Genomic DNA, 25,522 nt, shown 5'->3' with positions numbered 1-25,522 from the left:
GCTGATCTTCTATCTGGCTACCTTGGTGCAGTTGTTATTAATTTTAACAAGTTGTTGATTGATTCTCTTCTCTGTTTCCTGTAATATAGACTCCATAATTCAATAGTTTTCAAATGCTGGTAATTTAGTCACCTTTTGTAAAATCTCCATCCTGCTCATTTCTTTTTCTCATTGCATTGGTACTTCCAGTGCAAAGGCAAACAGCAGTGGTGGTAGCAGACAGAGGGAATTTATTCTCTAACAGGTACGATGCTGCGGTCGGCTTTTTGGTAGCTAATCTTTATTAGGTTAAGGAAGGTGTCTCCATTCTTCGTTTGATAAGACTTTTCATCAGGTACAAGTATTGTTTTATATCGAATCCCTTTTCTGGATCTATCGAGATGGTAATATGATTTTTCTCTTTTAATTTGATATTCATTGAATGACAATGATATATTTTTTTCTGACGCTGAACCATCCTTGTGTTCGTGGGATATATCTTATTCAGTTGTAATGTGTGTGTGTGTGTGTGTGTGTGTGTGTGTGTGTGTGCAAAGTGTGTGGGTGGGTGTGTGTGTGCGTGTGTGCGCATGTGTGCTTAATATACTTCTGGATTCAATGTTTTCATAGCAACTTTATTGAGATATAATCCATACACCAAACAAGTCATCCTTCTAAAATGTACAAACCAGTGGTTTTAGTTGCTGAATTCAAGTTGCTAATATGTTCTTTAGCATTTTTTACCTATAAATTCCTACACTTCCTATACTTTTTATGTTATACTATATTCATCAAAATACATTTTGGGAGGCACCTGGGTGGCTCAGTCCATTAAGCATCCGACTCCGGCTCAGGTCATGATCTCACGGCTCATGGGTTGGAGCCCCGCGTCAGGCTCTGTGCTGACAGCTCCAAGCCTGGAGCCTGCTTCAGATTCTGTTTCTGTCTCTCTGCCCGTCCTGTGCTCTCTCTCACTCTCTCTCTCTCTCTGTCTCTCAAGTATAAAATAAAACATAAAGAATTGGTAGATTTTCCTCATTTTCTTGTAGCTTGAACAGTTTGTACAAGTTAGGAAATCCTTGAAATCTTGGGGATTTTTTTTTTTAATACCTGGAGCCTATTTGTTTCTGGGAAACGTTTGAATACTGCTTTAGGTTCTTTAACAGTGATTTTTTAAAAGTTCAGACTTCCTTCCGTCCATCCTTACTTAGGGGCTGCTTCCAGGAGCACTGAGCCTGCACATTCAGATGAGAACACAGCCAGCCAGCAGGTGGATCACAGCCTGGTGGCATCCTGAGCAGAGGACCAGGTACACCCACACTTATACGTCAGGGAGACTGGGAGATAATGAACGTGTGCTGTTTTAAGCCACTAAGTTTTTGGTCATTTGTTATGCAGATCAGAAAACTCACACACCTGTTACAGAGTTGAAGGGTGGTTCCCCCAAAGACGTGTCCACGTGGAAGCTGTGTATGTGAGCTTACTTGAGCATACGGTCTTTACAGATGTGATTAAGTAAAGGATATCAATGCGCGGTCATTCTGGATTAGGGTGGACCGTAAACCCAATGACCAGTGTCCACATAAGATGTAGAAGAGGAGAAAGACACACACAGAAACGCAGGAGAAGACCGTGCGAAAGCGGGGGCAAGAGAGTTGAGTTAAATGGCCACAAACCAAAGAATGCCTAGGATTGCTGCTACCACCCAAACATGGAGAAGCAGACTCTCCCTCAAAGTTCTCAGAAGGAGCCAACCCTGCCCACATGTCAATCTCAGACTTCTGGCCTCCAGAGCTGGGGAGTTGGGGCCAGTCCTACTGCCAGCCTGGGCCTCTCTGCTGGCGGCAGCAAGGGGCTACCGGGCAGCTTTAAGTGTGAGGGCAAGATGCGGCTCACACTTGTCAAGGACCTCTTTGCTTCTGGGTGGCGAGGGGTTTGCGGGAGACTGACCTCGGAGGCTAGGCAAGCCAGAGGAGACCGTCACAGTGGTCCGGGGGACAGAGGGGGGACATGTGAGCAAAGTGAGATGGAGAGGGTGACACACGGGAAAGTTGAATCAGCCAAACAGCAAGAGGAAAGGAGGTAGGAGAAAAGATCCTCAAGCCTTGAACCAGGGTGACAAAGAGAACCTGAAGCTGACAGGAGGGACAAACTGTAGAGGGTGCACAGAGCCCTTTTGAGATCAAAAAGGGGCCTCCATTTTGGTACCAAAGTAGACATTGCTTAATGCTTACTAAGCATTAAAGAAGCAGGAAAAGCAACTTAAACAGGTAATAAGCCGGTTACGAGAGGCCTCCCCCAAGCCTGTCTGAGCCCCTAAGCCGTCCCCAGTGGACTGATCCTTTCACCAACCTCATCCCTGTTAGGTGACTGCAGTGGCCTTTCCTTCCATGGAATGTGATTCTGAGGTCATTGGATTCCAGCTGGGCCAGGGCCTTCCCAATCCTTCCCTATTCCCAAATATGCATAATTAACTTCTAGGTACATGGGGCTCAGCTGTTACAGGGATTAAATCTTCTCGGCCTGTTCCCCAATTCTTACATTCCTTTTGAATTGTGCTGTAAATCCTGGCAGAGAGCAGAATTTTCCAGAGGGGGCAGGCTCTGCCCTGGCCATGAGCCCAAGCTTCCATCCCTCCTGTACACTCGGGGCCCGTGTGGCCAAGGCCAGTAAACATGTGGTAGCTCCTCCCCTCCCCCCAGCCAGAAATCCTCACGTTCTAATCCCTGGAACCTGTGAATGTGACCTTAGATGGCAACAAAAACAAACAAACAAACAAACAAAAAAGCACTAAAGATGTGATTGAATTAAGGACTTGAGATGGGGAGGTGATCCTGGATCATCTAGGTGGGCCCGAGCTGCAACCATGTGGATCACCTTAGAAGACGGTGATTTGAAAGACAGAAGTAAGAAGGCAACGTGATGGAAGCAGAGAGAGATTTGAATATGCTCTGCTGCTGGCTTTGATAATGGAAGAAGGAGCCACGAGCCAAGGAATGTGGCTCCAGAAGCTGGAAAAGACCGGAAAATAGATTCTCTCCTAGAGGCTCCAGAGGAAACATGGCCACGCCAAGACCTGGATCTTGGCCTAGTACAGCTGAACTCCTACCTCCACTGCTGACTGTCTAAGCTCCAGGTGCTGAGATGGGCCCTAACAATTTCATAGCTATAATTTTACATTCTTTTTCTTACAGAAGGCCCTCCAAACTGCATAAGCTTTAGACCCCACAAACCATGCATCCACCCATGCCCATGCCTAAACCACCCACTGCCACACCGAATGAGACCCTCACGAGTAGTTTCCTGTGTCAGTGACATTCCAAATGGCCCTGAGAGAATGGCTCAAATTAACAACACAGGAAACAACAGATGTTGGCAAGGATGTTGAGAAAGGAGAACCCGTTTGCCCTGTTGGTGGGAATGCAAACCAGTGCAGCCACTCTACAGAACAGTATGGAGGTTTCTTCAAAAACTAAAAATAGAACTACTCTATGATCCAGCAATTGCACCATTAGGTATGTACCAAAAGGCTACAAAAATACAAAATACAAATCATGATTTGGTCCCCGGCTAGAGACAGCTGAGCACATGGCTCCAGCAGGCTAATACTAAAAAGACGGGGGCTCTTCTCCTCCCCTTTCGGCAGGTAGTAGCACAGAGGTCACTTCCTCAGCACCCCAATGTTTATAGCAGCATTATCAACAATAGCCAAAGCATGGAAAGAGCCCAAATGTCCATGCGCTGAGAGATGGATAAAGAAGATGTGGTTTATATGACAATGGAGTATTACTCAGCCATCAGAAAGGATAAAATCTTGCTATTTGCAACGACATGGATAGATCTAGAATGGATTATGCAAAGCGGAATAAGGCAATCAGACAAAGACAACTACCATGTGATTTCACTCATGTGTGGAATTTAAGAAAGAAAACAGATGAACATAAGGGAAGTGGCGGGGGGAGAAGAAAGGGAAACAAACCATAAGAGACTCTTAACAATAGAGAACAAACTGAGGGTTGATGAAGGGGAGGTGGGTGGGGGGATGGGCTAGATGCGTGATGGGTACTAAGGAGGGTACTTGTTGGGATGAGCACTGGGTGTTGTATGTAAGTGAGGAATTTTACTCCTGAACCAATATAGCACTGTAGGCTAACTAACTAAAAACAATTTTAAAGAAAATAAAACGTTAAAGTTAAAAAAAATAGGAAAATAAAATGTTGAAGTTAAAAAAAAAAAATGGCCCTGACAAGGACTCTCTCCTTGATCAAACTCTAGGCAGGCTCCTCAGAGCCCTCTTCCTGACTAAGCTACTAGGCACCAACCGTGGCCTATAAAGACTTGAACAAAGCACATAGTTTCTAACAGCTCAAGTCTGTATCTCTAGGATGACTCTAGCCCCCGTAAAGGGCCTGCCTGAGAAAATTCAAGGCTACCAAAAGAATCTCCATTTTGTTCCAGCCAATATCTGAAGATAGGACTCCCGTCTCTCAGCCTCCGTGGGAGAGCAGAAGCCTAATTTTGAGAAGTGCCGATTAAGAAACTCAGTCAGATTTCATATGGCCCGCACCCCCTTCCCACTTCTTGTAACTTTTCACTCCCTGTTCTCTACTGAGCCCACTCACTGCCCTCCCTTGCTCTTTCCTTCCCCCTTGAAAATGCCCCGTCACCTCCCATGAATCAAGTTGTGTTGAGTTTACGCTGGGCTCTCTTCCCTATCGCGATAGTATCTTACAGATTAAGATTTGTCCTTGCCACTTTAACTAGGGTCCAGCTCTGATTTTCTTTGACATCCCCCAAGTCCCTGCCCCCTGGTTTATACTCCCTATGTGATGCTACAGCCTGCAGATCCAGTACGCAGCCATGTGTATTACCTAATCCCAGGAGCCCTTTAAATCTGGGTCCAGAAGCCAGAGACTCAAAATATGAAAGGGGCTCAATGAGAGGGAAATTCTCCTGCAGGCTTTGAAGATGGAGGGGTCCACATGACCATGAAAGCAGATTATGTATGGAAAGTAAGAGCAGCCCCTGGCTGACTGCCAGCAAGAAACAGGAACCTCATTCCTCTAGCGACAAACAGCCAAATGTGGCCAATGACCTTCACGAGTGTTCAGAGCAGAAGGCAGCCTGGCGACACCTTGGCTACAGCCTGTGAGGCCCTGAGAAGAAGGCTCAGCCATGTAATGCCTGAAACTTTCACTCGACAAAACTATGAGCTAATAATGAGGGCTGGTGAACGCCACTGGGGTTATGGTCATTTGTTATGCAGCAATAGCTAGCTAATATACTTACCAATCATGATTTGGCCCCTGGCTAGAGACAGCTGAGCACATGGCTCCAGCAGGCTAATACTCAAAAGATGGGGGCACTTCTCCTCCCCTTTCTGCAGGTTGTAGCACAAAGGTCACTTCCTCAGCATCCCTTTTTCACCTCCCTCTTCTCCTAGGCAACATTTGGACTCTTTTCTAATCTCAGGTGCCTGGCATTTTCCTACATAACAGTTTTCACCCTTTTTAACCACACATGTAACTGTGAGCGTACTTTTCAATGTCTAGATTATGACATCCACGAGAGCAGGGAGCTGATCGATCCCGGGTCCCCGCTGTATCCCAACAGTGAGCAGAACACCTGGCACACAGTTGGTGCTCAATAATTGGAATGAATGACCAGGCACATGGGAGGCAGAGATGCTGAGGAGGTCGTCAGAGAAGCAACCCTGGAATCCCAGGCAGTGAAGAAAGGGAGCCTGGAAAGGGCTGGGCAAAGGTGGGTGGAGGCAGGGACCGGCACTGTCTCGAATCAAGGTCAAGGGATTGTAGAGGAGCAAGGGTGGGTGGGAGGATGCAAGGAGGAGGTATGGGCCCAGAGAAGGCACCTAGGCAGAAGAGGTTGTGGTGTGGGGGAAGGGCGGTAGGCCCAGGGCTGTGCCCTTTACAGCAGGGAAGCAAGGCAGCTGTAGGAGGAGAGGCTAGACACAAACAACAGGGACACTCGAGATGGATTTAACTAGATGAGGTGAGCCTAGAAGGGCCAGATTTCACACATGGGTGGAGGAATGCAGGTACAGGAAGTAACACTGTAGGGCAAAGAGGGTACCAGCCCTTTCTTTTGCCCCCATGGTACGTGGGGCAAGAGATGGAGTGTAAGGTGGTGGCCCCTCAGTTGAGGTAGGAGGTGGAGGAGAAGGAAGTACGAAGGCCAAGGGTAATCGGCACAGTAGAAGGCCCGGGGAGGACAAGAGCAAAGGAGGTGATGCAGGTCCAGTGCAGAGAGGGAGTGGGGAAAGGATGGATGCCCAGCATCTCAGTGCCAACCGACAGGAGTCAGGGAGTGAGTCTGATACAGTCAACTGCAGGCAAGATTTCCCAATGGACCTCTGTAGTCGCTGAGAGAGTCCTTCTCTCCCACCAAACTCCGAGCACCACGTCTATGCCCCAAATGCCTAGCCCAGGCTGGCCAAAGCGGACGCCCCACCAATGTCAGTGTCTTTGAACGATACTTACTATGCGAGCCAGCCTGAGAACGCCAACGGCTAGGAGCTGGGGGTGCCTTAGGGAGCCATGCATTCCCTGCCTTCACCGAGCTTATAGTCGCAAAAGTAAAAGGGGCATCTCTCCAGGAAGACAGTGGGGTCATGAAGTAATGATGCTGGCGACAGAAGCTCTGAGCAGAGCAGGACTCTGTCACAAAATCCAACACAGCAGAGCCACTCCCTGATGGTGCCGTCTTGGGCACAGCATTCACCGACGTGAGCCTCAGTTTCCTAACACATTCCTCATTTTGGCCGCGCGTATGTAACCCATGAGGCTTTGGCACATGCATCCCAATTCTATGGGATCCTCTCCTGCCCCTGCTATTCATCCTTCAGGCTTCAGATTCAAGATCAACTGCTCAGAGGCCTTCTCTAAGCCCCACCCACAGGCAGAATCAGTAAAGGGAGGGCTTGTAAAAGTGAAATGTGGAAAAGTGCTACAAAGTGCTTTCAGTATTTCCTTGAACCGTGAGATCTGAATGGAATGTAACTTTCGGAAAGTTGGTAACCAAAGCAATGGAGTTGAGAGTGTTTCTCAACAGGGTGGCTTTAATCACTTGACCATGTGGCCACAGAAGCTGCCTCTGGCCCTTCCTGGGCCACCCTGGCCTGAGTCACGGGACTTTCTAGGTTAGAACATATGTTTCCATCAGCCAAGCTGCTGATCAAAGATCTTGTCACCAGTGGCCACTCTCCCACCCGCTAACTTTGGAACTGTGCTCACTGACTGAGAGCCAGTTCTCAACCGTGAAGCCTCGGGGTCCTGAAGTAGAAACCACCAAGGCAAGGCTTCTGAAAATGGTGCCTTCAGGTGGAAGAGAGATTACCTGGGCTCTCAGGAGCTCCCAAGGAGGTTAAGGACAGCGAGTGAGACACAGGTGGCCCACGATGTTGCAGGCAGTAACAGAGGCAAGGCGGGAGACACTTGGAGAGGGTGTCTGTGGCAGAAGGGGTCCCAAATGTGGGAAAATTACCCAGCCTGAGGAGGCAAGGGCACCGGTGGCCAGTGGGGCTGCCAGCCTGCTGGGCTGTGTGATTATGTTGACAAAATATGCCAGCTACCTCCTCTGGGCCACCTTCTTTCCAGTTGGGGCACTTGGAGATGCAAAGAGAAGGCAGCCACGCCTCTTATCACTTCTCTGCCTCCAAAGGTCCCTCAGATACCCCGTCACCTGCCCTCGCCTGGAGAGGGTACTTAAAACTGGCCTTCAAGGCCTCAGGCAAGACCCAGGGCCCCCGGAGCCCTGAGAAGATAGCCCTCACAATCCCCCTTTCTTGGACGCTGCAGCGTGGGAGCCCTGCTACCCTCTACATTTCACTTCATCTTCAGGTAGTACAGCTTTGAGAAACATGTCATGCCTTAGGCACCAAAGAAATGGCTTTCCTCCATCCCTCAGATCCTAACTTGAATCAGGGCCAAGGGACACCCACCCTGATATCTGTGGATTGTCATGCGCGTGTATTTTTGAGGGCTCGATAATTCAACATGGCTACCTGAGCCTTTTCATTGGCCACAATAGATGGGGGTGGGGGGTGGGGGTCTTTAAGAAAATGCCACTGCTGGAGCGCCTGGGTAGCTCAGTCGGTTGAGCATCCGACTTTGGCTCAGGTAATGATCTCGTGGTTCATGAGTTTGAGTCCCGCATCGGGCTCACTGCTATCAGCACAGAGCTCGCTTTGGATCCTCTGTCTCTCTCTTCTCTCTGCCCTTTCCCCACTCACGCTGTCTCTCTCAAAAATAAATAAACCATTTAGAAAGAAAGAAAGAAAGAAAGAAAGAAAGAAAGAAAGAAAGAAAGAAAGAAAGAAAATGCCACTGCCATAGGACCCCATTATAGTTCAAAAGTCTGGAGTGCCTTGGGACAGACAGGAGAAGTGACGGAGAATTGCTGTCCTTAGTTGTAATATCAGCGACATCGAGAGTACACAAAGCCACTCACTTCCTCCACCAGATTCCCCAACATGCAACACACACATGCACATCAACCATAGTCCCCAAGTCCTCACCTAGCGTGGCCAGCCTCATGCCCAGGTGGCCCTCCTTCCTGCCCATGTTCTCTTTTCAGCCTTTACTCCTAAGGGCTGGGAGGGAGATCTCCTCATTGGGGTGGGGGTGGGTTTGAGGCATATCCACAAGAGACCATTCTAGGTGATATTTGTGACTCCACAGGCCTGTGGGACTCCCCGGCTTGTCCTTGTCTCCCTCATCCAAGCAGGTGGCCCACAGACTGCATAGTGGCCCCAGACCCACACTTACCAAAACAAAGAACACACTGCCAGAGAAGAGAAGTGTGAGCTAGGTGGTGACTGACAATTGGCCTTGGGCCCAGAAATTAGGAGCGAGATCAAATCTTAAGCTACAACGTTTTGTTCTAGAACCACTGTCTGTCAGAACTCATTGGTCTGAGACCCACAAAGGGTGGGTGCCTTTAGTCCCACAGTGAACTAGTGTTAGAGTTGATCAAATGCTTAACTTGACCAGGAGCAGCGCAGGCTTGTTTACCAAGGGCAAGGTGACTCGTATGAATCTTCAGATGGAACTAAACGCCTAAAGCCAGGTCAGGTAGGATGGCTCCTGTTGTGACACGTTGGTTACCAGTGGCACCGTCTGCCTGGCTGGCTCTCTCAGGCAAATTACTTCCGTTGAACTTTTAAAGGATTCTGTGCCTTTTAAGGCTGTGGATTCCAGATTCCACCGGAGTAAAGCCTATTGCGTGGTGCAGACTCATTGTACCTAAAGGCGAGATCACTTGGCTGGGAAGCAGCTCTCGGCATGTGGTTTTTCCCTTGCAAATCCCATCACCCATGTCACAGGAGTACTCTGCTGTGGCCGTGGTGAATTAGTGTTGTACTGCGACCTTGATTCTGAGCAGAAATGTACGTTGCCTTGACCATGATTACACAAAACGCGTTGTCTAGGAAACAGAACAGGAAGGGCTAGATCATTCTTGGCTTTGACTAAAAGCCACACAGGGTTACCTTGTACCCAGTGGGGTCTCAGCTTTCCTCCAGGGTCTCTAGGCTTTGTGTTTGTGTGTGTGTGTGTGTGTGTGTGTGGCAGAGAGAGAGACTGACAGACAGACAGACAGACAGACAGACAGACAGACAGAAAAGGGAAGAACGCTAGCTTCCCTCTACACACGTTGGGAAGTTTCAAGCCAAGCCAAGCTTGTGCAGCTGTTGTTTGGAAGCAGAGGGGGCTTGCAGAGCCCTCTCCCATCTCTTACTGGGAGGCTGCTGGGGAATGGAGCAATAACAACTCTGGCCTCCTGCGTGTTCTGTCACCCAATGCAGTTCCAGAGCTGATGAGGCGTGACACTGTGGGAGGGCCGCACCGGGCTCTGGAAAGTGCTGGTTTCCCATAGAGAGTGCCTGGATCCATCTATGGGAAGCTCCCACACACTCTCCTCTCTCCCTCTTCTCTCTCCCTCTTCTCTCTCTCTCTCTCTGTCTGTCTGTCTTTTTCTGTCTCTCTAACACACACACACACACACACACCAAGTGCAGATTGACACAAGAGTAGCTTGTTGAGACTCCAATCTCTTTCTTTCCTCACAGAAATCATGTGTTCCTTCAGGGCTGGTTTCCCAGGCCAGCCACAAAAGCCACCTTGATCTAGAAAAGAGCCTACAAAGACGGACCCGATGAGCCTGTGGCCATACATGCCGGTGTGGTGGCAGAGGCCATTTCCAGCAGGGCACGGTGAGTAAGGCATTGTTTGACTTCTGGCCCAATGGCTTCCTGGTGCCCCTAGCCCAGGGCCCCTCCTTCTCACAACTTGAGAAAAGCCCAGGTTAGGAGCACATCCACTCCTCTCTCTCCCCCAACCACAAGCTCACGTCCCTCACCAATCTATCAGGAAGTGCTGTTATTTCAGCACCTTGGCGGACTCCCAGTCCAGCCACCTACCCCTTTCCATTCTCCCTGCTTCTTACTGTGTCCCAGGCCCTGTCCTCATTCAGTTGACAAGTGCATATAGAAGGGATACGGGAAATACTTCCCAGAGAAATAAGCAAGAGACAGAGATCACCATGAGGCAACTAGCCAGGAGAGGAAACAAGAGGTTACGTTCATGGTGGAACAAGTCAAGTGTTCCAGAAAAGTCCAGAGAGGAGATCGAATCCAGCCCAAATCCCAGCACCCAGAAATTCCCATCATTAACACTGCCCCAGATGTGCATTGATAGAAAGATGCACAGATGCATGAAGAGGTAGGGGAGACAAAACTATTTCCCCAAAATAGGATCACCCAGTATATTCTGTGAGAGAAGCCAGGCTCAAAAGCCACTTGGTGTATGATGCCATTGATAGGAAATGTCCAGAACAGGCAAATCCATAGTGACAAAAATAGATCAGTAAGTTCCAGGGGCTGGGACAGCAGGGAATGGGGAGTGCCGGATAATGGTCACAGAGTCTCCTCTTAGAACAATGGAAGTGTCCTGGGAGTCAAGGGAGATAATGTCCATACATCTTTGTGAATATACAGCACTAAATACACTGAATTGTACACTGAAAGGGTAAGTGTATTATATCTCAGTAAAAATGGAGTCATGACACATGCAGTGTTTAATATGAAGTATTACACACAAGGGGCACCTGGATGGCTCAGTCGGTTGAGCGTCCGACTCTTGATTTCAGCTCGGGTCACGATCCCAGGGTCATGGGATGGAGCTCCGTGTCAGGCTCCACACTCAGCCTGGAGCCTGCTTAAGATTCTCTGTCTTTCTCTCCCTCACCCTCTCCCCCCTCTCTTCCTCTCTCCCTCTCCGTCTCCCTCTCCCTCCCCCCTCCCTCTCTCCCGCTCAAGCTCGCTCTCTCTCTCTCTCTCTCCTCTCTGTAAAATATAAATACATAGGGGTACCTGGGTGGCCGACTTGGTGAAGCGTCCGAATTTGGCTCAGGTCATGATCTCATGGTTTATGAGTTCAAGCCCCAAATCAAGCTCTGTGCTGACAGCTCGGAGCCTGGAGCCTGCTTCAGATTCTGTGTGTGTGTGTGTGTGTCTCTCTCTGCCCCTCCACCCTCTGTCTCTCTTTCTCCCTCTCAAGGATAAATAAACATTAACAAATTTTTAAAATTAAATACAAATACATTTAAAAATAAATAAATATATTACACACAAATACACAAGCGTTTGTAAACAAAGGAAAAAACAGAAACTGAAAAGAATTGCTGCAATTGTAATAAATGTTTCTTTACCAGAAGTCTTAGTTCCTAAAAGATCTCACAAAAGTTAAGGAATGAAACTATGGAAAACACTAAGCTTTTTGAAATACTGGAAACATTATGCTTGATTTCCTGTTCCAGCACAGTATCCAGTGACTCTGCTCTAACAGATAAAGAAATCATCCCAGGCTCTTCCTCCCACCCCTCAGTTTTCTACCTCCGGTTTGTGCTACATGATGACTTTTATATTGTCAAGAATTCTAAGATTTGCATCGTGTCTCTTTATTCTCTTTTATAGAAACACCAATTTTTTGTCTGTGTGTATGTATACGCGCACACACACACACACACACACACACACACACACGTTTATTTCCTTGCCTAGCTTCTCTCCAAGCCTCTGCTCTCATTTTGTACAAGACAAATATGTCTCCAGGTGGCCATTGTGTATGTGGTCTCCTTGATTGTATTTACTCCAAGTGTGAATTGCTCTTAGTGTGGCTTTTATCTCAGTAATATTTGTATTTCTCTCTTCCAATTCTTTTCTGAGTACTGCTACCTTCCTCTCATTTCCTTCTATTTTCTCATCATTTGTTTAAATTCTTTTCTGGGGCGGCTGAGTGGCTCAGCTGGCTAAGCGTCCAGCTCTTGATTTCAGCTCAGGTCATGATCCCAGGGTCTTGGGATGTAGCCCCACATCAGGGAGCTCTGTGCTGACAGCACGGAGCCTACTTGGGATTCTCTCTCTCCCGCTCTCTCTCTTCCTCTCTCTCCCTCTCTCTCTGTCTCTCTCTCAAAATAAGTAAATTGTAAAAATAAATTCTTTTCTTTTGAGAAATCATCTTTTCTGGAATTGCTTTGCACCTGTGGAGGTTTTTTGTGTTTTGTTTTGTCTCGAGTCTTCCTGTATGTTTTGTGCAATTTCCCCTTGTGATGTGCTTTTCATCTGCTGTTTGCCTCTGTTCCTTTCCTCCTCTTACTATGTTGCCAGTGCATGTATAGGACCCACGATGGGTTGTGAACACGCTTGATTTTGCCAACACGTCCACACCGTCTCTAGCTTCCACATTATCTGGCTGGGTCTCCGCAGTGACGCTCCACACTCCTGCGGCCTGTCCCTCAGTTTCATCACTCGAACCAGAGATTCGTTTTCTATTCTTCTATGACTTTGCAGACTGTGACCCCTGACTCGCGAGCGTCTGATTCTTGCTCCCTTCCTGAGGAGGCATCGCTGACCCAGCTGGCTCCCTACCCCGTCCAGACATAGCAGTGTCTGCCTGGAGAGCGTCCTAATTTGTGGTTTGGAGTTGCTGCGGTTCCCAATGCCATTTTTCTCTTTGAAGCTGTCTTTGAAGCGAAGCCAGCCCATCATTCTTCTGTACAACTAGAGAGGAAAAGAGCCCAAGGCCTTGAAGGAATTTCCTTTCTTAAGTGGGTATCTTTTGCAGGCAGCTGAAACTTAGGCATGAGCGCAGAGCACCCCTGGCTGGTCACCAGGGGGCTCTGTACTGGCTCTGGCCTTTTTGACGGGCAAGATAAGGCTTCTTGGGCAATTCCTGAGTCTGAGCTGTTCTTAAACCAGGACCCAGCAGGGCATTAGATTGTGGACCTTCCCATTCACTTCGGAATAAGTTAACAGAGAAGCAACCCCCGGCAGGCAAAAGTAAGAAGGACAATGAGGCATGAAAGCATGCCCCAGGAGGACACAGTGGAGCAAGGGGCAACAAGGAGCCAGCAGCCATGGGCTGGGGGCAGCCAGGGCAGGGCAGCCCCCAGGCAGGGAGGTGTCCGTGAGCCGGGTGGATAAGGGCCTGGTTCAAGGCCGGGCCTCGGTGTGTCTGCCGGTTAAGGCTCCTTCGAGATCAGAACGCACTCCCTAAGGGATACAGATGATGTAGCACAGGGATTACACCCCTCTCGGTCAGGGGAGCCGCTCCTTTGGGGCCTGATCTCAGCAGAGCTGGCATGAGGGAAGCAGAGAGGGTGAGCACCGCAGGGGTTAAGAACAAACTGGAAGCCACATCTGTGTCCCACCACTCACCCCTGGCCCAGCACTTGGGAGAAGTGGAAGGAGGCAATTTGGTGGCAGCAGCAGGGCCATAACACCTGGCCTCACTGCTATACTGGCCTCAGGAGTATGTTTGTAAATGACCCTTGCTTCGTTCATCTGTCCCTTCCAATTCTTGTGCAGATTGCTCCTGGGGTCAACCCTAACCCGGACCGGACCATACGGGGCAGGGAATTCTGGGAGAACTAGTTGCAGCTTAGCCCAGTGGACACGGTAAGCCTCATAAATGCTCTCCTCTATCTGGGGGTGCCTCCCTGCCTCCTCTGCCCCTCCCCAACACGCCCCTATGTGGTGAGGGGTCACCCATTTTGTTTCCGAGGGACATGTGCCTTCGGCTCCCTGAGCCTCCTCCCACAGTGCTGTGGGCGCCTGTCTCCTCCGGTGCTGGTGGGCGGGGCTGGGAGAGAGGATCCCTGAGGGGAAACTGCCCAGGGCCAGTCCCAAGGAGAGCACAGCTAGGCAGCGCCGCCCCTGCCCCTGCCGCACCGCTGGCGCCAGCGGAAGCCTGAGCTCCTGGTGCAGCCCTCTTGGCAAGCTTCCCGAGGCCACCTGGATCCCAGCACATCTGGAACGCACCAGACGGCAAGAGCGGCAACTTAACACAAAGATGAGGGAAGCTGGCCACCACGGGAACAGGCGTGCGCTGTGTCTCAGCCCTAAACCTTTGAAAAGACGGCTCTGGGGCCCGCGAGGTGGCCACTGGGCACAGGCTCACCGAGGTCTCCCTCAAGCCACCCTCAGCCCAGATCCCTGCATACCCAGAAATTGTTGGCTCCCTGGGCACCTGGCTGCCAGGACGGTCTCTGGAGCCCCGCCCTGGTGGACTTGTCCCCTGAAGTCGTGTGGCCACCAGAATGCTCTGTGTGCACAGAGCAAGACTCAGCCCCCCGCGCCAAGCCCCTGTTGGGGGGCTGCTCATGGCCAGCTCCTGAGTGCCCTCCAGGGGCAAAAAGCCGCGCTCCCCCCCCCCCCCCACTCAAGCAGCCAGCAGGCTTCCCTCCGTTTCATTGTTCAGGGCACTCCACAGTGGGGTCTTACTGGTCCTTTGCTGAATACAGTCACCCCCTGTACAGACAGGAGCTGGGCTGGGACTGGAATAGGCATGGGGCCAGGTGGGGGTGTCAGCAGCGTCTGCACTAGGCTTCAGGGAGGGCAGTCCTCTCTCCAAGCTGCCACCCCTTAGCAACTGTCAGCCATGGATCTGCCCTCCCCACACCTGGAAAGGGTGTGACCGGTGGGGCAGAGGCCCCCCCCCAATCCTCAGGACTCTACCAGCCACCCCAGAATACAGGCAGGGACAGGAAGGGGCTAGACCGACACGGACTTGCACTGTGGGCCAGACAGAGGGCACAGGAAGGAAACTGAGAAGGAAACGTGCAAGATGTTATCGAGGCCTGTGAGGATGTCCCTGACCACCCCATCTGGGACACGGGTGAAGCACCGGAAGCTCCGGGGAACTGGGGTCAGGAGTTCCCCCGAGCAACCAGGCTCCTCGGCCCCCTCAGCTGGCTGCTGTCAGCCAATGGAGTCTTCCTCTAATTCACACACAAACTTCACCTGGGCCTGGGAGGGGTTCTCAGGCAGGGACGTGTGCCCTCACCCCAAACCGGGGGCTCCCCGCTCTCCACCAGACCGGCTCCCCCTGGGACGTCAGCTGTAGCACTCAGCCCGAAGACACAAGAGGCCAAGGCCCACCCACGCTGTCCCATACCCCAGGGGCCAACACCTTGAGCTCCCCCACCCTGCTTACCCCCAACCTGCCCTGGAGGCACGAGACATGGCCCCAACTGCCAGCTGCCCAGCAGGAACTGCAATACAAATACCTACTCCTGTGCGGACACTGGATGCTCTTCTAGCAGGTGTCATCAGGGGCTCCCGTACCACGCGGAGTCTTTAGCAATCGCATCTCACTGCAGCTGATGGCAGCACAAATTAGCTGAATAGCAGGTGTCTCGTGGCTGTTTGGGGAGGGCTGGAAAGCCAGGCTTGGGGGCTTTGCAGAGAGGAACAAGGGTCTGAATCGCACTGCTGTGCCGCGCTGAAGGCACTCCTATGGCAGTGGGCACAGACACTGTGACTTGCGGCCCTGATGCCGGACGTGGATGCTGCCATGAGACCTACGGCTGTGGCTGCTCCTCAGGAGACAGGTCTCACTGCCCCTACTGCCACCAGCCCCCCTGAGAGCAATCTGGGGGACCCCGACTCTTTCCCGTCTCTGGCCCCAGATTCATCTGATTGATGGGTCCTGCTCATGTGCCCAGGCCCTAGCTGTCAGGGAGGCTGGAAGAGTGCCAACCTGGCATTTTCTGCTCCTTTCACAGGTGGCACATCAAGGGGCAAATTCCTGGGACACCGGGCTCACCCAAGTGGTCTGACGGCTTCCCACTGCCCTTAGTGTGAAACCCAACTACCTGCCCTCCCCCATCCTTGAACATGACCCCTGCAGACAGCAAACCTTCCCCGCCCCCAGCTAGTGTGGGTCCTCCTTCATTGTGCATCCCAGTAGCCCCAACTTTCTCTTTGCCTTGAGAGCAAGTCTTTTTGCAGATGGAGGGGGTAGGAAAATGTACCCATTTTCCAGAAACCCTTCAAGTGTCTCATCGGTTGCTCAGTAAGTATTGTCAATGTTGTTGCATGCTGAGATTTTCACATTTACAATACCTCAAATTAAAATACATTTGGGTTTTTTTTTTTTCCAAAAATCCTATCACTTTTTAATGCTGGCACTCTCACCAAGGATGCTATAGGCTTTGGAAGCACGACAGCTCTTGGTCGCATGGCCCCACTCCATGCATCACACACCTTAAGCAATGTTCAATCCCAGGAACTGGATGCTAGTGACCCCTTTAGCATAGTCAAGGGAAAAAAAAGCATGACTAGGGGCGCCTGGGTGGCTCAGTCGGTTAAGCGTCCGACTTCAGCTCAGGTCACGATCTCGCGGTCTGTGAGTTCGAGCCCCGCGTTGGGCTCTGGGCTGATGGCTCAGAGCCTGGAGCCTGCTTCCGATTCTGTGTCCCACTCTCTCTCTGACCCTCCCCCGTTCATGCTCTGTCTCTCTCTGTCTCAAAAATAAATAAACGTTAAAAAAAAGCATGACTACACCCGCTCAATTTCAAAGGTGACAGGACCATCCCAAGATGAAGACCAATGGGACCGCAAAACTTTGTAATTCACCTGTAAAATAGAACGGCCCTCAAAAACATCCTATTTTTCCTGTCAAAGTGCCTACCCTACCCTGTCACTGGAGAAGCCTCCCATGGGTGCTGAACAAGAATATTTTCTCTGGCTCCCTCTCCCAACCCCAGGTGACCCCTTCCTCGACTGCCCACAGCAGAGGCAGCACTCAGCTGAAACATTCAATGAACTTTATTGAACAGAAACATTTGCTGAAACCATTGAAGAGAAAGAGTGACAACACAGAGAGGAACGCCGAACAGCCACTACAGCCCACAGGTCACAGCCCCCCTCCTCTTGGGGTCCCAAATGAGGTGCCCCTGTTCCCCCCAACACCTTGGCCCTCCCGCCATAGTCTCCCTTCCTGAGGGCCCCACGATCGGCCTCTGGCCAGGATGATGGATGCTGGCCATGGCCCCTCACTCCAGGGCACTCTCCCCTCTGGCCGACATGCTGGGGCCTGGCCCTGCCCTATGGCCTGCACAGGACAGTCACAGGACGCTGCAAAACGCAGCATGGGGCACTCAGACAAACCAAAGAAACTGAGTCACAAGTAACAAGAGCACGGTTTCCACGGAGACTCCCGCAGGCCACCTCTGTCCTTGGTCCAGTTCCTCCTTCCTGAGGTCGCGGGGTGAGCACCAGCCATGCCTTCTTCTGTCCTTCCCGCCAGCTCCTGGGACTGGGCTTCGACAGGTCTCCGGGGTGGGGTGGGGGCGGCTGCTCAGATAAGAACACACACACACATCTCCACAAGAACAAGCAGCAGTTGGCCTAAACCTACACCGAGGAAGCAGAGGCTGAGCTCACGACACCACACAACAGCGAGCAGAGCCTGGGCTCGCACTGAAGCTTGTGCCACACACCCGGGGCTGAGAGGTGGCTGCTGCGTTAGGCCAGGACACCCGCCGCGGGCTCCTGCACACCTCAAGGCTCTGCACGGGAATGGTAACTAGGGTGTGTGTAGGGGGAGCTGGGGGGTGCCACTTGACATGGGGGTCACTAAGGGGCCTACAGAGACACAAGTGGGCTTCTCAGAGCGTGGAGTGACGTGCTCCATGGGTCAGTGAATGAGGGTCCCCCTCTTGGGCGGCCCGAGGGGCCGGCACCCTTGAGACGGCCCCTAACATCTCCCAGACCAGTGTGGGTGGCACATATTTTCAGGTGCCCCTCACCTAGGCCAGGGCCAGCCACTCAGGGGTGCTTCCCAGGCTGGCTGCCTGAACTGGCAGGGTTTCGGGCTGGGGCTGGGGCTCGGGCTGGGGCTGGGGCGGAGCTGCCATGGGAGGGGGCACCTCTCCCTGCCCCACTCTGCATCAAGTATGGTCATCCTGGTCCGTTGGAAGGGCTGATGGTGGTGGCCATGGGGTCACCAAGGCATGATGGTGCCTTGGGAAGATGGGGTCCTGGGAATTTGGGCTGGGTGGGTTGTTGCCTCCATGTGGGGAGAGGCTGCAGCCCCTGCCTCCAGAGCGCTGCTGCCTGAGAGGAGAGAGGGCCCCTGGGCCTTCTGAGCCTATTTGCCCGAGGAGGACTTGGGGGGCCTCACCTCCCCAGCCCCGTCCTCGTTTCCCGACTCCTCTGGGATGGGCTTGGGCCCCTCCTCCAGGGGCTCCCCAGCCTCCTGGTCTCCTGCCTGGGCGAGGCCCTCCGGCTCACAGCCAGGACCTCCCGGGCCCTCCCTGGAAGCGCTGCCCATCTGGGCAGGGGTGGGGCCCCCAGGGGCCTCTGAGGGCTTTGCCTGATCTAGGCCCGCAGAGGCGGGAGCATTTTCATCTTCCTGCGTGGCAGGGAAGATCTTGGGGGCCTCCTCAGGGACGAGGGCTGCCCTGGCGGCATCATGGGCTTCAGGAGCAGCCGTATCAGCTTCGGCACTGCCAGGAACTGCCTCACTGGCCCCCAGGTTGGCCAGGGCAGCCTGGGAAGCATCTTCCCTGGCTGGGGAGGCTTCGGCAACCTCTCCACCGGCCCGGGCAGCGGCCAGGCCTCCGGTGCCCACACGGGCCCCCTCTTCCACTTGCAAGTGCTCACTCCTAGCTGCGGTGGCCTCCCACGCCTCGGTCTCCTGAATGAGCCGCAGCATCCCCAGGAAGCCAGGTGGTCTCCTGTCCAGCCGCATCCTCCTCAGCTTGTTCTCGAGCATCTCGTTGGGGCGGGCCCGCATCAGCACCTGCCGGGTGCGTAACTGGTCCGCAAGGCTGGGATGGATGGCCCCCTTCTCCACGGCCGACTGCAGCAGGCCTTCCAGGCGAATCACATAGACAAAGAGAGTCTCCTGGGGCCGCTGGCCACAGGTCAGGAACTTCAGCCGTGCCGTCGTGGGGGTGTCCTTCCTCCCAAACACCTGGACCAGCGCGGCCAGGCAATCCTGTGCAGGGACGTCAGGGTTTTCTGCCAGGAGGCCGCACACCAGATCCAGTGCGGGGCCACCCAAGCTCTCCATCAGCCTCCTCCTCCTCTCCCTTTCTGTGATGTGGCACCACAGGTACAGCATGTCACTGGCGTGATCCAGCCAGCTCTCAAAGGACTCTTCTTCTCGGTGTGGCTCTTCCATTCCAGGAAAGGTTCTCAGTTCCATAGAGGCCCTGTTTTCCAGCACAGGCTGCCAGGCCGGGCTCCAAGGCTGGGTCCAGGATCTTCCCGCACCTATGGCTCCTGCCACACCCACAGCTCCTTCCTCCCCTGGAGGTCCCGCCTCACCTGCAGCTCCTGCCACACTCACAGATCCTAACAAACCTGCAACTCCTGTGTCCCCAGCGGCTCCCTCCTCATCTGACTCTCCTGCTTCCTCTTCAGGCCCTGCCTGGCCCACAGTGGCTGCCCTGCCTCCAGCTCCTTCCTGGCCTCCAGCTGCTGCCTCGCCTCCAGTTCCTTCCTCACCTCCAGCTCCTGCCTCACCTCCTGCCTCGCCTCCAGCCGCTGCCCCGCCTCCAGCTCCTTCCTCGCCTCTAGCTCCTGCCCCGCCTCCAGCTGCTGCCCCGCCTCCAGTTCCTTCCTCACCTCCAGCTCCTGCCTCACCTCCTGCCTGGCCTCCAGCTTTTGCCTTGCCTCCTTCCTCACCACCAGCTGCAGCCCCGCCTCCAGCCGCTGCCCCGCCTCCAGCCCCTTCCTTGCCTCCAGCTCCTGCCCCATCCCCAGCTCCTACCTCGCCTGCCAGGGCAACCCCTGCTTGCCTCTGGGTCTGTGCAAGGAAATTGAGTGTATCCTCTGACTCTGATTCCGGGGCCTGGGGCAGAAAGACCACAGTCCAGGGTCCTCCCATGCTTGGTATTTGTCGGGGGATCACACTTCGGTTTAAATACTGAGCCATCTCCACCAAGGCGACCTTGGATCTGAACTCCTTTCTGAACACCTTGCCCAGCACTCGGTATCTGCCCAGGGGGTGGAGGGCAGCCTGCACGGCCTCCTGGAATTCCTGGTCCTCACAGTCGTCGGGAATGCCCAGGATGAGCAGCGAGCGCTGCTCATTCACGCCCATCCACCTGCACCAGTCACGCAGCACTGCCAGTGCCATCGCCACTGCTCACAACCTGAGGGTGGAGAGAAATGACTGGAGAGGGGCACAGACTGTCGCAGTGTGAGCCCAGCCTGTGAGGGCAAAGGGGCGAAGGGTGTGTCCAGAGCACCCCCCCCCCCCGCCCCACCGCACAGCCAAGCCCATCCTCCTCACAGTGGTGGCCCGCTCTGCCTCTCCTCCTGTTTTGTTTGATTTTTCAAAAACTTTTTTGATATATACTAGTTTATTTACTAGATACAGAGCTAGTCACCTTTTCTATTTTTTTCTGGCATCACCTTTAGGAATTGCTGTTTCTCCCGAGGAATATGTCAAGGTTTCAAATTTTTTATGTACTTTTTTCCATAATATTCTCTCCCTTCTCTTTTTGATGTCTGTCTGATCTATAGGGATAGCCCTCTTTCATTCCTGATACTGGTAGTGTTCCCTTCCTTTTTTCTTGATTACACTCAACAGGGCTTTACCACTTTTGTTTCTCTTTTAAAAAAAATTTGGGGGGGGCACCTGGATGGCTCAGTCAGTTAAGCCTCCGACTTCGACTCAGGTCATGATCACATGGTTTTTGAGTTCAAGCCCCATGTCGGGCTCTGTGTTGACAGACAGCTCAGAGGTGGGAGCCTGCTTCAGATTCTGTGTCTTCCTTGCTCTCTGCCCTTCCCCCATCCCTTCTCTCTCTCTCTCTCCCCCCCCCCTTCTTTCTCTCTCTCAAAAAAAAAATTTCTTTTTTAAATTTTTTTAGGTTTGGGGCACCTGGGTGGCTCAGTCGGTTAAGCGTCCAACTTCAGCTCAGGTCATGATCTCCTGGTTCACGAGTTTGAGCCCGGCGTCAGGCTCTGTGCTGACAGCTCTGAGCCTGGAGCCTGCTTCAGACTCTGTGTCTCCCTCTCTCTCTGCCTCTCCCCTGCTTGCGCTCAGTTTCCCTCCCTCTCTCTCTCTCTCTCAAATGAAAACATTAAATTTTTTTTAAGTTTATTTACTAATTTTTGAGAAAGAGAGAGCTAGGCAGTGTCAGAGAGAGAGGGAGAGAGAGAATCCCAAGCAGGCTCTGCACTGTCAGCACAGAGCCCATTGTGGGGCTTCAACTCACAAACCGTGTGATCATGACCTGAGCCAAAACCAAGAGTCGGACACTTAACCAGTGAGCCACCCAGGCTCCCCTTGTGTCTCTCTTAAAAACAAAAGCCGACATATGGCTTTGTTAAATGTCTCGATAATTTGCTTTCTAGTACTGATTTCTTTTCTTAGTTATAGCATTTTTTCAGCCAGCTAATTTTGCATTTACTTTATTCTTCTTTTTATAGTTTCTTTGAATGCACCATTAGGTCATTGACTTTATGCCCTTCTTCTTTTCTAATATAAATATTAAGAACAATACATTTTCTTCTGATTGCTTCTTTAGCTGCCTCCCAATAATTTCAGTAAGTCGTAGGTTTATTATTCAGTTTGAAATATTTTCCAAGTTCCTCCGTGCTTTCTTCTTTGAGCCACGAGTTTCCAAATATTTAAAAATATGTTACCGTTACTAATTTTAAATAAAACTCCCCTGTGACCAGAGAACTTATGATGTAAAAGCACAATCCTTTAAAATTCATAGAGACTTTTTTATGGCCCAACATATGATGTATCTGGGTGAATTTGCAAAGCACTTTTGTAAAGAATCTGTATTTTCTGTGGAGGACAAGGTCGTGCCCCTCCCACGGCTAGAATCCTTATTCCATCTCCCATCTCCCAGGCGACCCAGAGCCCCCCGGGACCCCACCCAGAACCCCTCCCCCATGCACCCTGGGCCAGTGGCAGTACCTTCCAGCCCATCCCCCTCCCCGCACCCAGGCTCACAGCAGGGCGGCAGCACCCTTCCAGTCCCCGGAAGCAGGGCTCCCCGACACGCTTAGACATTAACCTTCCTCTCCCACCTCCTCACAACCGGGAGCTCTCCATCCCCCCTCCCAACCTTTACCCCTGGCTCCCTTGCTCTCCACACCCTCAGTCAGTCACCCTCCCTTGTGGTCCTCCGAGTCGCGCACCCACGTTGGCCGTCCCCTCTAGCCTCCCCACACCAAGGAGTCCTCCCACCAGCGCCTGCTGGCTGGGGCCCTTCCCCCCGCCCCCCACGCACACCCCGAGCAGGCGCCCCCTTCTTGCCAGGGGCAGTTGGCGCCCTTCTTTCCCCGCTCCCCCTTCCGCCCCTCACAACCCGGTAGCTTCCCCTCCCCCCCACGCCTCCCAAGTCCTAGGGTCCTCCCCATACCCCCCACCTCAGCAGGGCGCTCTTCCCCCTCCCCCTCCGCCCCCCCCCCCCAGTAGCCGTCAGTCCTCCCACCCAGTCTGAGCGCCGGGCACCCTTCCTCTCCCGCACCCCCGACACCAGTAGTCAGTAGCTCTCTACCCCTAGCCCCTGAAGCTAGCCGCCACCGCCCAGCGGCCAACCCTGCCCTCTCACCACCCCACCAGGGAATCGTCCCCGCCACCTTCCTCCCCAGCGGTGCTCCCCTCAGGCCTCCAGCCTCTGGCACCAGGGAGCCCTCCTTTCCTGCTCCTCACAAGCTTAGCTATTAGGCCCCACCGGAGCGCCCAACCAGACACCCCTCAGCCAGCAGGCCTCCTCTGGACCTCCGACATTGTGGAATCTTTCGTTCCCTCGGCCGCCCCCCGCCCCGCTCCCACACCGCCACGGGCGTCCGCGTTGGTTCTCCTCTCACCCGGAAGCATGCCCACCGTCCCCCCACCCCCCACAGCGAGGCCTCCATTCAGGCCACGAGGCCTCTATTCCGGCCACCGCTCCCCAGAGCCCTCTACTCGGCCACGAGGCCTCTATTCCGGCCACAGCCCCCACACAAGGCCGCTATTCCCGACACCAGCACACACCCCCCCCCCCCGTGTGTCCTGTATTCCGGCTACCGCCCCCCCCAGCCCTCTTTTCGGGCCACAAGCCCTGTATTCCGGCCACCGCCACCCCCCCCCCAACCACGAGCCCTCTACTCTGGCCACTGCCCCCCCCCCACGAGCCCTCTATTCAGGCGAATGCCCACCCACGAGCCCTCTATTCGGGCCACGAGGCCTCTATTCCGGCCACAGCCCCCACACAAGGCCGCTATTCCCGACACCAGCACACACACCCCCCCCCCGTGTGTCCTGTATTCCGGCTACCGCCCCCCCCAGCCCTCTTTTCGGGCCACAAGCCCTGTATTCCGGCCACCGCCACCCCCCCCCCCCAACCACGAGCCCTCTACTCTGGCCACTGCCCCCCCCCCCCACGAGCCCTCTATTCAGGCGAATGCCCACCCACGAGCCCTCTATTCGGGCCACGAGGCCTCTATTCCGGCCATGCCCCCCCCCAAGGCCTCTGTTCCGGCCACCAGCACACCCCCCCCCCCCGCGAGTTCTCTATTCCGGCTACCGCCCCCCCCAACACGAGCCCTCTTCTCTGGCCACCGCCCCCCCCCACGAGCCCTCTATTCGGGCCACGAGGCCTCTATTCCAGCCACCGCCCCCCATGAGCCCTCTATTCGGGCCACCGCCCCCCCGCACGAGGCCTCTATTCAGGCGACCGCCCCCCACCCGAGCACTCTATTCAGGCCACGGCCCCCCCCCACGAGCCCTCTATTCAGGCGACTCCCCCCCCCCACAAGCCCTCTATTATGGCCACCGACCCCCCCCACAAGTTCTCTATTCCGGCCACCGTCCCCCCCCCTCACAGGGCGTCTATTCTGGCCACCGCCCCCCCAGCCCTCTTTTCAGGCCACAAGCCCTCTATTCCGGCCACCGCCCCCCTCCAACCACGAGCTCTCTACTCCGGCCACCGGCACCCCACCACGAGCCCTCTATTCGGGCCACAGTCCCCCCCTCCCACGAGCCCTCTATTCAGGCGAATGTCCCGCCCACGAGCCCTCTCTTCGGGCCACGAGGCCTCTATTCCGTCCACCACCCCCCCCCACCAGCCCTCTTTTCGGGCCACAAGCCCTCTATTCCGGCCACCGCCCCCACACGAGCCCTCTACTCGGCCACGAGGCCTCTATTGCGGCCACCGCCCCCACACGAGCCCTCTATTCGGGCCACCGCCCCCCACCACGAGGCCTCTATTCAGGCGACCGCCCCCCACCCTAGCACTCTATTCAGGCCACGGCCCCCCCCCACAAGCCCTCTATTCAGGCGACTCCCCCCCCCCACGAGCCCTCTATTACGGCCAACGGCCCCCCCCCCCACGAGTTCTCTATTCCGGCCACCGCCCCCACCCAGCCCTCTTTTCGGGCCACGAGCCCTCTATTCCGGCCACCGCCCCCCCCCAACCACGAGCTCTCTACTCCGGCCACCGGCGCCCCCCCACGAGCCCTCTATTCGGGCCACGAGGCCTCTATTCGGGGCACCCCCCCCCCCCCCCCACGAGCCTTCTATTCCGGCCATCCTCACCCACCTCGGCTCCCCGCCCGGGCACCCCCACCCGACGCCGCCGGGAACTCCGAAGCCCTGGCGCTAACACGGCCCGCGCCCACCCTCTTACCTTCTCCAGCTGGGGGACCGACCCCACGCTCCCACTCACAAGGGTCTGAAGAACTCGCCTCAGCCGCACAGCCGGGAACTGCGTGGCCGCCTCTCCCAAGCACTCAGTGCGAAGGCCACGCGGGCTTCCAGCTCTCCCGGAAGCCCCCAGGCCGAGAAGCTAGAAAGTTCTCAGCGACGCGCTCTTTACGGAGCAAATGATTGGACCAGGAGGGCACGTGAGGAGGCAAAATGTTACTGTAGCGACTGGGCCTCGCGAGCCGTGGGGGCTCGAGGTTCCAAGGCTCGGAGCCTGCAGAAGGCTCCCCGCCTTCACTTTGCACCCGTACGACGGCCTACCGACAAGGCAGTGGCATCAGAGGGACAGACCTGCAGACCCAGGGCTCATCGTGGCGAATCGGGCAGAGTTTCTTCAGAGGTGGCTTTCTATGGTGGTTGGTAATGTCACAAACATATTCTCTATTTCTATTGATTTCGGATCTAGCTGTTTCAACTGCTGAGGCAGAAATGTTAAAATCTCCACCTATACTTGTGGGAAAGTCTGTTTTTCTCTGGAGTCTGTCAACTTTTGTTTCATGTATTTTGCAGCCCTTTTA

General features: G+C 53.9%; 1 protein-coding gene across 2 annotated transcripts; it reads right to left on the bottom strand.

Annotated features, from left to right (window-relative positions):
- Window positions 1–17,482: 17,482 nt before the first annotated feature.
- Window positions 17,483–25,070, bottom strand: LOC145714690 (paraneoplastic antigen Ma6F-like). 2 transcript variants are annotated; one of them, XM_081794372.1, is made up of 3 exons: window positions 24,928–25,070; window positions 19,796–20,445; window positions 17,483–19,759 (listed from the first exon to the last, which is right to left on the bottom strand). In XM_081794372.1, exons 2-3 carry the CDS (start codon window positions 20,427–20,429, stop codon window positions 18,432–18,434), a joined length of 1,962 nt encoding a protein of 653 aa, XP_081650498.1. In that variant the 5' UTR covers window positions 20,430–20,445; window positions 24,928–25,070; the 3' UTR covers window positions 17,483–18,431. The 2 variants fall into 2 exon arrangements, with proteins under 2 accessions (XP_081650498.1, XP_081650497.1); XM_081794371.1 differs by having other exon boundaries at window positions 17,483–20,445; window positions 24,928–25,069.
- Window positions 25,071–25,522: the final 452 nt, after the last annotated feature.

The sequence above is a fragment of the Panthera onca genome, chromosome X (genome assembly GCF_046562875.1).
Source record: "Panthera onca isolate mPanOnc1 chromosome X, mPanOnc1 haplotype 2, whole genome shotgun sequence".
Classification (NCBI taxonomy): domain Eukaryota; kingdom Metazoa; phylum Chordata; class Mammalia; order Carnivora; family Felidae; genus Panthera; species Panthera onca.
Note: the sequence above shows the minus strand (reverse complement) of the source record. Positions and strands in the feature narration are given on the sequence as shown.

Excerpts from the sequence above, each read along its gene's own strand:
- LOC145714690 (XM_081794371.1), bottom strand. The coding sequence starts at position 20,429 with ATGGCACTGGCAGTGCTGCGTGACTGGTGCAGGTGGATGGGCGTGAAT.